The sequence below is a fragment of the Lepisma saccharinum genome, chromosome 8, assembly GCF_977018435.1.
Source record: "Lepisma saccharinum chromosome 8, izLepSacc3.1, whole genome shotgun sequence".
NCBI classification, from domain to species: domain Eukaryota; kingdom Metazoa; phylum Arthropoda; class Insecta; order Zygentoma; family Lepismatidae; genus Lepisma; species Lepisma saccharinum.
The window spans coordinates 41,464,824-41,481,706 of NC_139236.1; the positions used below are offsets into that span (position 1 = coordinate 41,464,824).

The 16,883-nt window shown below is 37.0% G+C and overlaps 1 protein-coding gene across 1 annotated transcript; it reads right to left on the reverse strand.

Annotated features, from left to right (window-relative positions):
* Positions 1-2,617: 2,617 nt before the first annotated feature.
* Positions 2,618-3,877, reverse strand: LOC145991738 (uncharacterized). Its single transcript, XM_083127792.1, has one exon. It carries the CDS (start codon positions 3,875-3,877, stop codon positions 2,618-2,620), a length of 1,260 nt encoding a protein of 419 aa, XP_082983918.1.
* Between the last annotated feature and the right edge of the window lie 13,006 nt (positions 3,878-16,883).

Consider the following 16,883-nt stretch of genomic DNA (forward strand, 5'->3'; position numbering starts at 1 on the left):
AGGAAAAAAACTAGAAACTTTTCTGCGCAGAAAAGAAAGCTATATTGAAAGCACGGTTGATGTTTTCTTCACAATACTACGTACGTCTCGATATTCTTTTAGAGAAAGCATATGTCATCTGTTAAAATTATTCAAGAATAACTTAGAACATGTGCGGTTTGGAAACTTTCGATGCACAGGAATAAACTTCAGTAACGTCCATAACATGGTTTCTTTTACAAATGTTACTTCGTTTTTCTCTGTTGATTCACGAGATTTGACTATAGAAAGGGACGATTAATGATAAAAACAAATGACGGATGATATGACAAATAGTCATGACTATTTTTCTGTTTCAGAATGTTGTTATGACTCATTTTCCCGACATTCAACGAACACGTTTCAACAGTTATGATTCTACCTTATATAAATCTTGCCAAAAATCATAACTGTCCAAAAAAGAATGAAATACTAAAATAAAATGTTATGATAAATTGAAATTCTAATTAGATGTGATTGTGACTATGAATGTTGAATTACGCTACTGGAACTAAATAATAATTAGTTTTACATGAGTAGGCGGATACATCAAGATGCATAGGATAAATAAGATACGTATTATCCTCTCTTCTTCTTCTTTTGCTCTACAGCCCTTGGTGGGCTCTGGCATCCCAAACAATCTTCCTCCACCTCGTTCTATCTTGAGTTACATTTTTCCAATTGCGTATATTCATCCTTCTCAAATCTTCCTCAACCGCATCGATCCATCTTCCCCTCGGTCTTCCTTTGGCCTTGTTCCCCACAATTTCTGATTAAATACCAGGCGTGGTAGCCTATCCTCTTCCATTCTCATCAGATGTCCTGCCCATCTTAACTAACTAACTAACTCCCTAGCCTTCTTAAACCCGAAGGTTCATGGCTGCAGCAACACAGGCCTTCCATCTTTCCCTATCTTGAGCAAGTTCTATATACTCTTTCCCATCCCTACCAATTTCCCTTAGGTCCATCTCAACGTTGTCCCTCCATCTTCGTCTTGGCCTTCCTACAGGTCTCTTACCATCAGGTTTCCCAACAAGAATCCTGTAAACTCCTCTTTCCTCTCCCATTCGTGCCACATGGCCTGCCCACCTAAGTCTTCTTGATTTAATTATTCTAATAATATCTGGACATGAATACAAATTATGTAGTTCTAAATTATGTAACCTTCTCCACTCACCTGTCTCCTCATCCCTTTTAGGTCCAAAGATTTTCCTAAGGATCATATTTTCAAATACTCTCAATTTATGTTCCTCTTTTAACGTAAGGGACCAAGTTTCACATCCATATAATACTACAGGCAAAATTACTGTTTTGTATATTTTAACTTTTAGTTTCTTAGATATTAAACGAGAAGACAAAAGTTTATGTATAAGTAAACTTATACATCTTAAGCGTTGAGATTTTATGTATCTCACCACATGTTCATATTGAATCACTCCTTCTAAACTCCATATTATTCCTAATTCTATAGGATACATCTTCATTCCTAACGGGGCCAAAGATCTTACGTAATATCTTCCTTTCAAAACACATTACCTTGCTTTCTGCTTTAGATGTAAGTTTCCAAGATTCTGCACCATATGCTATAACTGGTCTAATAAGTGTCCTATACAGTCTTAATTTTGTGTTCCTAGAGAGGTTTTTTGACTTAAATAATTCTATATGTGCATAATACTATCTATTTCCAGCCTGTATCCTTTGGTTAACAATCTCTTCTTCTTCTATGTTGTTATGTAGAAGAGCTCCAAGGTAAGTAAAAGTGGGTACTCCTCCAAAGTGATATGTACCTACATTCAAAGCCAGAGAGTTTCGTCTGGCTGGCGATCTGGACAATTTCATATATATATATATATATATATATATATATCTTGTTTTAGTTTCATTAATTAATAGTCCTATTTCTCTGGATTTACTATCTATCTTTAAAAAAGTGCTTTTAAGATCTGCAAGTGTCCTTGATATTATCACAATATCGTCAGCATAAGCAAGTATCTGTGTTGTTTTGTAGAATATACTCCCCCTTTTTTGCAGTGGACTGATAAACTGATAATATCATGTAGTACAATAATGAAAATTAGGGTGGACAGAGCATCCCCTTGTCTTACTCTGTTTCTATGTTAATGGTTGGTGAGACTTCTCCCTGCACCATGACTCCCGCTGTTGTATTTTCCAAGGTTACCTTTATCAATCTTATTAATTTATCTGGAAATCCTACTTTCTTGAATACTTTCATGATCCCAGCTCTGTGTAAGCTATCAAATGCTCGTTGATAGTCTATAAATAAAAAGTGTAGATCTATATTTTGCTCATAGAATTTTTCCATAATTTGAGATATGGTGAAGATGTGATCTATGGTAGATCTATTTGGACGAAATCCACATTGATATTCCCCTAGGATTTCATCTGCCTGTTTAGAAGCTCTCATATATAGGATATTGGAAAATATTTTGTATCCAATATTTAATAGTGTTATTCCCCTGTAATTGCCACAATTCCTTTTATCACCCTTTTTACGGATGGGGAAGATAACTCCATATTTCCAGCTACATGGTATTTTCTCTTGATCCCATATCATGCAAACTAGCTCATGAACTTTCTTCTAAAGTGTTTCTCCATCCTTTTTAAATATCTCCGCAGGGAGCAAATCTTCTCCAGGTGCTTTATTATTATTTAATTTTGATATTGCACACTTTACTTCTTCAAACGATGGTCTTTGTACCTCACATTCTGTAACTTGGATTTGGTCTTCATCTGCATTATCTGTTATATTAAATTTAGATTTATAGAGCTCCTGAAAATATTCTGACCATCTTTCCAGACATTTGGCTTGATCCGTAATAAGCTTCCCATTTTTGTCTTTACATACGTTTAACCTTGTTTGATATGCAGTACTAAGATTTCTAACAGCTTTGTACATTTGTCTTGTATTACCCTCTGTCTGATGTTCCTCTATTTTCCTTACTCGCTCCTCCATCCAATATGTCTCTTTCCTCCTACAGATTTTAGTCGCTTCCTTCCTAGCATCTTTATATGCATTCATCGATGTTCTTGTTTCTCTTTGAATCATCTTTTTCCGTAGCTCATTTGTCTTCCATATTAGTACTCTACACTCTTCATCATACCAATCTTTTCTGTTAGATCTCTTCCTTTGCCCTAATATCTCTTCTGATGTTTCAGTCAGAGTTTTCTTCATATCATTCCATATTTCCTCAATGCTATTATTTTCATTCTCATCACTTAATTGTTGGTGTATTTGTTCCTGAAAAGCTCTCTTATCGCTGTCTTTCTTTAACTTTTCTATATCCCAACCAGTTCTCCGTTTTCCCTTGATTTTGCCTATATTAGACAATCGTTGCCGCAATATAGGTTTCACTAGGAAGTGATCACTGTCACAATTGGCCCTTCTGCGTGTTTTAACGTCTATAACAGATGTGGCATATCTGCTGTTCACCAGAACATGATCTATCTGGTTTGTGTATGTTCCGCCGGGAGCTCTCCAGGTGCCTTTATGAATATCTTTCCTGGGGAATTGGGTACTTTTTACAAGCATTTTATTTTGTATACAGTACTGTATTAATCTCCAACCATTCTCACTGGTGACTGAATGTAAAGAATTCTTTCCTGCCACTTCTTTGACTTCATATTCTCTTCCAATTTTTGCATTGAAGTCACCCATGACAAGTAGTATATCATGTCTACTTGTACTTTCATTTAACAAGTCCATCTCGTCGTAAAATTTTTCCTTGTCCAGTTCTTCTGCATCCTCGTTAGGTGCGTAAGCAGAGATGATGGAGATGTTATAGAACTTGCCTTTAATTCTAATTTTACACAGTCTGTCATTTACTGGTATAAATTCCATTAGTGATTTCCTAGCTTCTTTACTTATTATTAGAGGCACATATTTTTGGTAAATAAAAAAGCAAAATTTCGGTACAAAAACGGAGTCAATTTCGGGTTCAAAAGCGGTAAATAAAATAAAATATCGGTGTTATAGCGGTGAAAAAATGGATGAAAAGTGGTATATAAAAAGACATATTGGTTTCAAAATTGTGAATATAATCCTAAATTTGATTTAAAAACTACACTTATTCCACAGAATTAACATTTCACTTCTAATAGCACATTTATGTAGTTATCAGAGTATTAAGTTTATTTCTGTGTAAAGGAGTCAATTTTTGCTTCTCCAATATTAACAACAGAATTAATCAATTTTCCGGAAATTGCATAACTCTCAGGATAATTCAGACCTCAGAAGGTGTCGCGTCGGTGAATAAACCCTGAATTTCGTGTTTAAGAGTTAATTTCGCTTTTTGCAGTTCATTTCGCATTATTTCGTGACAAAATATGGTCACAAAATGCATCTCACACCTTTCAAAAACATGAAAAATTAACACTACAATGTGTTTTTTCAAATTTCGTTTTTTCGTTAAAAACGAAATATGCATGCCCCTTCTTATTATAAAGCCTGTAGCCCTGTGTATTCTGGTTTCAGCACCACTGTACAAAACTGTACAGTTTTCCTTGTCTATCTGACCACTACCAGGCCATCTTATTTCTTGCAGTGCCAGAACATGCAACTTATATTTTATAAATTCATCAACAATTTCTGGCAACTTACCAGCTTGTAGCATTGTTTGCACATTCCATGTCCCCATCCTGAGATCATTTACCTTAACTCGTACCTCAACGTATTATCCGTTTGCTTAATGTCTATTACACACACTTGTTAAGGAATGTACTTATAAAATAATATAAAATATACATATATATTCATCAATTTCTTAATATGATGAGACTAATATCACAGGCAATGAGTCCACCTACAGATAAAGCCAAGCACTACTGAGAGATTTTATTGAAGTTGGATATGTAAATCTACAATAGACATTTGTATAAGTAAATGCCATTCAAATACGGCCAAGTGTACTATAAACGTGCTAATGTAAATCAATAAGAGGCATAGAATGACATGTCAATACCATTTCACGAATATTATTGTATTTTTTTTAATTTTACTTGTAAGACTTGAATACAGAATTTTTTAGATATGTTTTCATCTTACAATGTTACATTACTAAAATCTTGAAAAAATAATAGTTTTGAATAATAGTTTCAAAAAAATATATTTTTGAACCTGTTTTGCCAAAATGACGTCACACGGCTTATGGCTATCCAGCTAAACGAAACACAGACACAATATTTCAGAAGCTGATTGAGCTAAAGGCCACATTTCCTAGGCAAGACATGAATTCTTTACTGGATAGACCAGAAAAGACACCACCCAGACTCATTTTATCCTCCAGACGGGGACAAAGACGCAAATTAAGGGGAACGACGAGTACGAGACGGGAGGAAAAGAAGTGTTCGGAACATAAGAAGATCGTTACTTAATTGGACATGTCTTGGCAAGCAACGACAACAGAATTAGAACAAGAGAGGCCGAAACAATAACGAGAGAAAATTGAGTGAAAAACGAGAGGCGGGGAAATGAACAGACGGTTCCGGAACTCTTTTGATTACGTCTTCACGCCGCTTCTTTTTCTCTCTCTTTCGCTCTCTTTCCCTCCCTTGGGACCGATAAGAGTCCAAGAGAGACGATGCCAAGAGTATCATCACGTGACACCCCGGAATTGTAATTCTCTCCCCACGATGGACGCTGGACCAGTACCAAGAGCCAGATGTTTCGAACCGCGACATACGCTGCTTTGGCTTTTAAGTGTGGTGGGGAGAGGGGGGCGAAACAGAAGTGGTCACTCAACTAACTGGTCGACGAGGATGCCAAGATTGAATTGCATATCCTTGTTGATATTTTTCGTTCCATGAAAGACGATATATCTTTGTGTGTGTGTGTATGAGAGGGGTGGAGTGTTGGTTAGAAGATTACAAGGGGTAACGTCACCGCCTTGTAATCTAGGAATTCCAGGTTCGATGCTTGCTGGTGACACATAGTGATTCGAATGCTACTCTAAATTAGCTCCAGTCAAGATTACTAGAACTAAGTAATGATACATGTATTATTATTGGCATTTACTTGCACACACGCACTGTATATATTTCATCTATTTTCATTTTGTCATTCCTTTGTGTAGTAGTAGTACTAGTTTCTTTTCTTATTTTACTTATGTAGTATCTTACAATTTCCATGTATAATTATGTACTCTGCTACATCTTTCTTTGTGTGGTGAGGTGGTAGATCAGCATTTGCCCAAGAATAAAGACTATTGAATTGAATTGAATTAAATCGGGACTGGACCTACAGTTTAAAGTGAGATCCGAATCAAGGCGCAATGTGCTTCCACCAGATATCGAACCCTGGACACCTTGATTACAAGGCGTTGAAGTTACCACTACGCCATCGGGAAGCCATAAAAAGGTGTCAATATAACGACTGGTTAAAGTATCATAAAACACCATAACTTTAAAATACATAAAAGAACTGATTAAGTACGTTACCCATCCTGTTTTTGACACTGAGTTGATTTTTCTGAACACTTTGCAATTTAGCTCAACAAGCCTCCGATCTAACTGCCACAATGGTAGTAGATTGATGAAAGTTTTATTTTTTTCATATTATTGTTATGTTACGTCGTTTATATTTCATTCGCAGTTATAATAATTAACTATTACCGAAACACAGTTGTAAGTCATTTTGTCCGTTTTCAAGATCGGTGCTGGGTCCCCATTGGGCTTAATAAGAACAAACACGACCAATTGACTCACCTCGCCTCGCTTCAACGAATTTGAGAATTGTATAAAGTCATAAAGATATTCTTTGATATTATAATGACCTTCCGCTTGCACGTTTTCCACTTTCTACTCCATCCTCCAGATCTCTCGTTTCCAGGAATCGCGCTATAAGCTGTCCAGAAGCTTCCAACGCTGCTCATCGATTGGATCAAAATTTTGTACACAGTCGGCTATCCTGGAAGGGATGCGTCGTTTATAATCTGGCAGCTACTGCATTTGACGTCGGATCATCCACAGGCGCTGGTACCCTTCTGTACAGTTCAACTCCCGCCCTGCAAAGTCATTTATTTATAGTGCGTTGTTTCCCTATCTCCTCCGAGGGTTGTTTTTTACAGAGCTTGCTTCCAATCGCTGACAAGAAATTATCGCCACGAACGAGAAGAATTGAGCTGACTAACTACAAAATTGCTTCGTGCATTAATAACGTGAGTACGTCGACTAATGGGGGTGAATAATAGCAAGGAAGCAGTGCCAAAATTTCGGACAACAGAGGCTTCAACAGTACATACCGTTAAAATTTCGCTTTGTCAAATAGCGTAAGATGATTTAAGTTGCTCGATTCAGTATGATCTTAATTATACTAAGTCAACTGTGATATTTATAGGCCTATCTCTTTATATTGCTGAGAGTGGCCAAACAGGAAGCTTTAAATTAGTGCCCTGGCTCACCTTGAACATTTTTTTTAAATGCTGCAAGTGAGTGAAAAAAGACACACTATGAACAGCTAAGAACTATATTTTTCGTCGCTTTTTCTATGCTTTGTTTAATCGCGTAGATAAGGATATAGGGGAAGGTTTCCGAAATTGGACCGTTGCCTAAATTGGACCGCCTTTGTTTGTGCCTATAGACGAGTATTTGAAACAGATGAGTTAGCACTACTGGTTGGCGATGGCGACAGTGCCGTTTGCAAATGACTCGACGGTCAGCCAACTAGAGACGTTCGACGAAGTAAGAGTGCTGTTATTGTGTTTCCATTGTTCGTGTTGCAATTATACTGCTTCGGATCTTAAGCTGTTGTGTAGAGTAAGGATATGTAATCATATGTCCTGTAGTGTATTATAAAAGTGGAATTCATTAACACTAACTACATGTTGTAAAACTATGGTTTAGTAGCGTATGTTCGTGTAGCGTCATATTTTTATTTACGGGGAATAGTTGCCTAAGATGGACCACCACGTGTTTCCAAAATTGGACCGGTACATTTTTGGAGACGTTAGGTAAGGAAATATAATTTTTGTTAAAATTCGACATTAAGTAATTGGAGGACTGTCCTTCATTAGGTTTCCAAGATGTCGAAAAGTGGCACGTATGGGAAATGGAACGAAGATGATTTGCAAATAGCTGTAGCTACTTACAGAAACGGCGACTATGGACTCAATGACTGTGCCTACGTATGGAGTGCCAAAAGCTACAATATAAAGACAGGCTGACAATAAAAATATGTTTTCGAATAGAATAAACTGCTTCGGTAGGCAAGCAACCTTTACTGCAGAAATTGAGAAGTTTCTCGCCGACCACATTCTGTTTTTTAGGAAAGGCTTTTCGACTTTCAAAAATATTTAACTTAGGTAAATAGCTGCTTGTTTCAACAAAAATATGTTAATACATCAGTGAAAAACAATAGATATAAATATTATTTCATTTTAAAAGTATGTGTTTCTTTATGTTACATTAAATTAAGGGTCATGTGTAGATCGTTTCAGCGTAAGTTTCATATTTCTTATTTTTCAGTAAATACGTTGTAAGTATAATGAAAATTGTTGTTTTAAAAATGCTGTTTTACGCAAAACACTTTTAATTCATTCTATTGTTAATAATAATTGCTATTTACAGTTTTACTTCTCAAGCTCAACTTAGGCAACTGTAAGTACAAATTAGGCAACCAGTTTCCCAATTTGGACCATATATCCAATTTATTTTTTCTTATTTTATAAATGTTACTACTTATATTTTTTTAAAATGTATTACTATCCGATGAAAGTGCATGTACTGTTCTATACATTTGTTTCAAAAAATATTTCGATTTAGTCATTAATACAGAAATGAATTAAGAAAAAAACAAAACTGGTCCAATTTCGCCAACCTTCTCCTACACATATGAAACGGTGTTGAAAGATATATAAATATCGAAACCTGCCGAGGTTCAAAACTTAGGATCTCTTGCTCCGTAGAACCTTACGCCTACCACTACTAGGAACAGCAAATGTATTATGGAACACGAGAGGATATATGGAAGTGAGTACTGGTCATGTAGAAGTATGACAAATTTGATATCAGAATAAAAAGAAACGTGGTATTCAATCTGGTCTACTTTAGAGTAATGCATGTTCTTTGTCGTTAAGCTTAAACTTAATGCTTCAAGTTTCTAAATTTTGAAGATTTCTCCAGAACCACCCCCTTGAGAATTCGGAATAATCTCTGCATTTCTATGCATTGTGTCATGGTATCCGTAATAGTTTAGCGACAACATGAACATACTTTCTCTTACAAGAGTCCAGGCAATAGTATATGCAGTTCTCAATACAGTTAAATTCTTCAAAACAAGATACATTTTCGAAGGTAATTTCAAGTATTCTTGTAGTTTTTCCCAAAGTGGAACCCATGAGGACCATTTCGAAATCAATATTCGATTGTACGTAAAATGGGAATTTTCGTACAATTAATGAAGTGCTATTTATCTCTAAATGCCAACCCACAATCCATTTCGCTCAGTGATGTACGGGTAGTGACAGAGTAGAGATGGACCCAGGCATAGCCATTCCCGCCAGTTCTGAAGTCCGTGGTGTGTTTTGTTTTCTGCAAAAAGAAGGACTCAACCTCGATATTGTGTCGTTCGAGAGTCCCGTGAGATACTGATGTAGAAAATTAAGCGATGAACCTAAAGATGTACAATCACCGGCAATAAAAATGGGACACGTACATCCTGAAACACTCCCTTTCTTGCATTGGGTTATGCGTGTTGCTTAACTCTACGGCGATGAACAAACCTCAATATCAAATCTACAATTGTAAGCTCGGCCTCCGCCTTAGAGGCAGGCAACACACACATAACGTCGTGCTGGGAACCGAGTATTTCAGGTTCTAGTGTTCCATTTCTTGCCGGTGACTGTACATAATACAAGGGTGACTATCAATTGTGACTGATGAACTCGTTCAAATCCCAGACTGCGGCTCGCCGAAAGGCCTTTCTCGATTTTTTATGAGATATTTTCAGTCACTCCCCTTACAACCCGGACTTGGCGCCAAGAGATTGGTATCTCTTCAGCAAGAGTTACCCAGAGCTCATAAATGTAGTCGAGAACTGTTATTTCACAAGTGTTTGGACAAACTGTCGCCACACTCCGACAAATTGATGGTTACTACCTGGAATAGTCATTCAGTTTTGTGTGCACGTTTTGCGCTTCATTTTAGCCAAGTTGAGGTTGATTTTGCGACACCCCTCGTACTTTGACGCTGGCTGCACGTGGTTAGTAGGACAATTAAGAGTTGAATTCTCACTTCGGTATCGGTAGATCACTAACGGAAATCGAGCGCGCAGTACTAAACAGCCCTGTGTTTTGCACTAATGATCGGCAACGACTGGGCAATTCTTCTCCTTGAAGATGCAGTGCGGGCCGACTGAACAGCAGGCGCTCTGTCCCTTCCGGGACGAACAAGAGGAAACGGAGCGTGCAACTGGCAGAACCCGAAGCATTTTCTCCCGCGTAATTTGAGAGGATGGCTGGCGAGGAACACTAGGAATGGACCGATTTGACGAACGGGAGGGAGTCTTTTCTAACTCCGCGTTTCATTTATCGGTGGGTGGTTCCTGTGTTTGCGGAAGTTACCGGTTCCCCCCCCCCCCCCCCCGCCATGGTACAATGCAGTGCTAGTTGGGAGAGAGGGGGATTTTCGGTGGATACGGGACGCCAAGGTTCGGCTCAATAATATAATGGCGGAAAGCTACGCACCGCGGAGACCAGACCGACCGCGAAACGGAGTAATTTGTTTCCGCCAATGCTTCATGCATCCTTGCATCCATGCAACCCGCGTTACGTCATGAGCGCTCGGCTGAACGAAGACGTGGTGTCTACGAGCGCGGAAGATTAAGCAGCGCCCTGGGGTGCCGTGGATGGCTTACAGGGGCGCTGCGAAATGTTCTAACATTTTCACTGAAATTATGTTTATTCAAATGTATGTGCTTATTTAGTACTTTTTATTTGTAAAATGTTTCTGAATTTGATATATGTGTTTATTTTTTAACTGAAGGCAAGCAACCTAACCACACTAACTGAGGATTGCAAGTGTTAGATAGGCCTACATTCTGACTTAGTTGCCGCAGAAAGTTCTTGAAGCACAAAGGACGCCGTGAAACGAAAAAGTTTGGAACCCCTTTATTTTTTAAAAAAAAAAATCTTGAGAACTGGAAAAGAAATTAATACATATGACATATGTCGGAGACGTTCCAAAACTTATCTTTCGTGATGGTGGACTCAGAATCTCCTGATGGTGTAATGGTAACCTTGAAATCAAGGGGTTCCGAATTCGATGCCCGTTGGAGGCACATGCTGTTTCGGATCCTACTTTAAACCGTAGCTCCAGGCCCGATTAGTCTATCTGTGCATAAAGTGGATTTTAAAACTCAAACATTCGATAGTTTACTGTGGGACCAGTCCCAGTTACAGTGCATAAAGCGGGCTTTTATAAACCGACAGCTGACCGTTATAGGATTTAGGTTGGGACAGGTGGAGAAGTAAAGGAGTGTTCCCATCCATAGGACATTGTCGGTTATATCAAAGCGAAGAAACTCTAGGAACTAGGTGCTTTGCCTAAACCTAAAAGAGAAACGAAAATATGTAACCAGAAAGGGGAGGGGAGAGAAACTCTAGCATCTCTCGATAAACAACAGTTCCAGTAACTTTTTTTTTCGACTTTAGGAGTCAATTTTAGGTGCCGTAAGCACTATGCATCTCATTGATTACAAAATATGACATGACACGAAATAAAAATTTTCTTCATCATGTTTCAGAGATGGAAAATAGAGGGGAAAAGGATCAAGATAAAAATGCGCAGTCATCAGTCACAATTGATAGTCACCCTTGTATTATGTACAGTCACCGGCAAGAAATGGAACACTAGATCCTGAAATACTCGGTTCCCAGCACGTCGTTATGTGTGTTGGCTGCCTCTAAGGCGGAGGCCGAGCTTACAATTGTAGATTTGATATTGAGGTTTGTTCATCGCCGTAGAGTTAAGAAACACGCATAACCCAATGCAAGGAAGGGAGTGTTTCAGGATGTAGGTGTTCCATTTTTATTGCCGGTGATTGTACATCTTTAGGTTCATCGCTTAATTTTCTACATCAGTATCTCACGGGACTCTCGCACGACACAATATCGAGGTTGAGTCCTTCTTTTTGCAGAAAACAAAACACACCACGGACTTCAGAACTGACGGGAATGGCTATGCCTTGGTCCATCTCTACTCTATCACTACCCGTACATCACTGAGCGAAATGGATTGTGGGTTGGCATTTAGAGATAAATAATAGTATTAATTGTACGAGAATTCCCCTTTTACGAACAATCGAATATTGATTTCGAAATGGTCCTCATGGGTTCCACTTTGGGAAAAACTACAAGAATACTTGGAATTACCTTCGAAAATGTATCTTGTTTTGAAGAATTTAACTGTATTCAGAACTGCATATACTATTGCCTGGACTCTTGTAAGAGAAAGTATGTTCATGTCGTCGCTAAACTATTACGGATACCATGACACAATGCATAGAAATGCAGAGATTATTCCGAATTCTCAAGGGGGTGGTTCTGGAGAAATCTTCAAAATTTAGAAACTTGAAGCATTAAGTTTAAGCTTAACGACAAAGAACATGCATTACTCTAAAGTAGACCAGATTGAATACCACGTTTCTTTTTATTCTGATATCAAATTTGTCATACTTCTACATGACCAGTACTCACTTCCATATATCCTCTCGTGTTCCATAATACATTTGCTGTTCCTAGTAGTGGTAGGCGTAAGGTTCTACGGAGCAAGAGATCCTAAGTTTTGAACCTCGGCAGGTTTCGATATTTATATATCTTTCAACACCGTTTCATATGTGTAGGAGAAGGTTGGCGAAATTGGACCAGTTTTGTTTTTTCTTAATTCATTTCTGTATTAATGACTAAATCGAAATATTTTTTGAAACAAATGTATAGAACAGTACATGCACTTTCATCGGATAGTAATACATTTAAAATAAATTTAAGTAGTAACATTTATAAAATAAGAAAAAATAAATTGGATATATGGTCCAAATTGGGAAACTGGTTGCCTAATTTGTACTTACAGTTGCCTAAGTTGAGCTTGAGAAGTAAAACTGTAAAGAACAATTATTATTGTACTAAAATTAAAGATTTTTACGTGGCCATAAACGCCAATAACTATGACATAACAGTTCTGAATTTTTTGATGACCGGTACAATGTATTCAGAGCCTATCGTAAATCGTTGCAAACTAACAAAAACCTGGGAGGGGGTGTAATGATTGGAATCAAAAGGGAACTTATTGCGATTCAAGTAGAATGTTTAATAGATGATCCAAATATTGATATTATAATAGTTAAAATTCGAACAATTCCTGGTAGTTATATATATATGTGTGCAATTTATATACCTCCTAATTCTGATATTGCCCTGTATGATGCTCTTATCAACTGTATAACTATGCATTGCCCGCCGGGGAGTCCGATTCTGATAATTGGTGATTTTAACATTCCGGATATTCGCGATACAGATTGCAAGGCATTAAACAACAATAAAACCTGTCAATCATTATGTAACTTTATCCAACTAACTGGTCTACAAAACAAAAATAATATTAAGAATAATTATGGGAAAATGCTTGACCTAGTACTAACAAATGTGAACCACATAAAATTGTCCAGAGAAGAACCTCTGTCCGTTCCTGAGGATAAGCATCACCCTACTTTATATTTGAAAGTAAGTCATGTACGTTGTAAAACAAGAAATCCGGAACCAAACGAGAAACGCTACAATTTTAGGAAAGCTGATTTTAACAGTATGTATAAAAAATTTACTTCGTTACATTGGGAAGAATTAAAATTGTGCTCAGACGTTAATATTGCCGTTGAAAAATTTTATCAGATCGTCACGTCCGTGTTCGATGATTGCATTCCTCTTTCAACCCCCTCCTCCCGCCACTACCCTTGTTGGTTCACGCGACAGATTATAAGGGATCTGGCATCCAAAGCAAAACATCATCGTAAAATGAAGCATAACGTAGGGAATACTCAAATGCATGCAACAAAATTCAAAAATATACGAACCAGACTAAAAAAGAATATTCAGGATGCGTACTCAAACTACTTGAAAAGCAATGAAGCTAGTGTTAAAACAGGGGACATGAAGCAATTCTGGTCCTTCATAAGAAATAAAAAACGACCATCATACGCACAACTTATCTGTAATGAAAATCAAGAACTCGACAGCAACAACTCAATTGCCGAAGCGTTTGCGAAACACTTTCACTCTGTTTACGTACAGGAACCGTCTTGTTACGAACCACCAACCCCTCTGTCTGAAACCGACGCCCTTCTATCTTCTCTAAATTTACAGGATATATCAATCGCTGAAGTAGAAGCAGCAATAAAGAACCTTAAACCTAAAAAAACGGCAGGGCCTGATCTTATCCCCCCCTATGTAATCAAAGGGTGTGGTGAAAGTCTAAAATATCCGCTACATATACTCTTCAACCTTGTAATACAAACATCGAGATTTCCAGATAAATGGAAATTATCCCAAATTTGTCCCATACCAAAAACATCAGATAAATCTCAAATTTCAAACTACAGACCAATTGCGATACTCTCTGCGCCAGCTAAACTATTAGAACAGATTCTTTATAAACATTTTTTTGCTCACGTAAAACCAATTCTCTCCTCGCACCAGCACGGATTCGTACCAAAGAGATCTGTCGTGACGAACCTCGTAGAAATTTCAAACTTCATTTCCACCGAACTTGACAACAGAGGTCAGGTAGACGTTATATACACAGATTTCTGCAAAGCGTTCGACACTGTAAACCATGATATTCTCTTGAAAAAATTAGCATTTTGTAACTTCTCCTCCTCCCTCGTAGATTTAATGTGCTCGTATCTCAAAAACAGAAAACAATACGTAAATTATCAAGGTTGCTGCTCCCATGAATTTGTAGCTGGCTCAGGCGTACCTCAAGGTTCTAATCTTGGTCCCTTGTTGTATTTAATATTAATTAATGACCTACCAAAACAGCTTTGAAATTCCGAGAAACTCTTATTCGCTGACGATTTAAAATTCTATAGGAGCATTCACAATGAAGATGATTCCATTAAATTACAAGAGGATATCGAAAATCTCAACGCATGGTGTAAAGCAAATAAAGTTAATCTTAACCATGAGAAATGCAGGGCCGTAACATTTACCCGATTGAAATCCCCAATACACTATAACTACGAAATAGCACACACACAAATAGAAAGGGCAAACTCAATAACAGATCTTGGCGTAGTGTTCGATGATAAATTATCGTTTCAGTCACATATCACAAAGACTGTTAATGACGCGCATAGAAAACTGGGGTTCATTATGAGAACTGCAAAAGAATTCAATGAAAATAAAGCGTTGTTATCATTATTTAACCTATATGTTAGGCCCAAATTAGAATACGCATCTATAGCGTGGAGTCCACAAACCAGTAAACAAATAGATCTTATTGAAAAAGTTCAAAATAAGTTCACTCGCTATATAGTTTTTAGGATAGATGGTGCATATCCAAAGATGACACCTTATAACGAATTACTAATTAAATTACACATTACCTCCCTTGCAAACAGAAGAACCATACATCAGCTCCTTTTTCTTTTCAAACTTCTTAACGACAAATTGGATTCTTCCCCTCTGCTTTCAAAAATAGCTTTCTATGTCCCCCATCCAAAGTTGCGATCAAGAAAGCAACTCTTTGCAATTTCCCGCACCCGTACAAAATCCGCAGAAATGGCTCCCCTGCGAAGAATGTGTAGCTTGTATAATGAATGGTTAGAGAGGGGCACACACTTGGACATATATGCTAAATTTTCTGAGTATAAACGGTATTTAATGGACAACATTCTTGCTTAATTTTTTTAATTTTTATTATTTTTTATTATTATTATTACTATTATTATTATTACTATTATTATTATTGTTACCTTCTTTATGTGTATATATATACCCATACATATATGAATGTAATTGTATAAGGTTTGATTCTTTTTTTTTATCCACGGTAATGTTTAAGGACGATATATATAACCCCTATATGTATTTTTTTTAATATCTGAAATGTGTATAAATATTATTTTGATGTGTATAAATCCTATGTAAGACATTTACTGTGCACTGTAAAAGGGCAGATGCCTGTTGTGCGCAGGATAATAAATAAATAAATAAATAGAATGAATTAAAAGTGTTTTTGCGTAAAACAGCATTTTTAAAACAACGATTTTCATTATACTTACAACGTATTTACTGAAAAATAAGAAATGCTGAAATATGTTGTTTTATGCAAAGTAAATTAGCAAATAGGTAATATCCAAGCAAATATTTGTAAAATAAAAATTTTGCAAAATTATGTCAGTTACATAATTCGTTGACATTTATGTGTTCAATGTATGTATCTAGAAAGGAAAAGAATAGATATGTAATTAGATACAACTCCTACCTCTAGTAATAAGGTCTCCTTAGTTTTGACCGACAACCCTTTTTTTTATATAAAAAATACAGACATAATACAATGATCTTTCAACATAGACAGACACAATAGCTGAAGATAGGTAAAACTGCTGGAAGATGTATCTTCGTCCTTCGCGAGTATTGCGCGTTGGCCCCAAAATAGTTGGCGCATGCTCAGTACTGTCAACAAAAATATCGGTAAGTAGTGTGACTGTAGCTGTGGAGCAGCGATTTATAATCAAATTCCTTGTAAAGGAAAACATTAAGCCAACTGAAATTTTAAGAAGACTAGAAGCACAGTATGGGGAACAAACGCTATAACTGTAAGAGTGCATGAATCGTGGCAATAGTTTGGTTAAATCTACC

Excerpts from the sequence above, each read along its gene's own strand:
- LOC145991738 (XM_083127792.1), bottom strand. The coding sequence starts at position 3,877 with ATGGAATTTATACCAGTAAATGACAGACTGTGTAAAATTAGAATTAAA.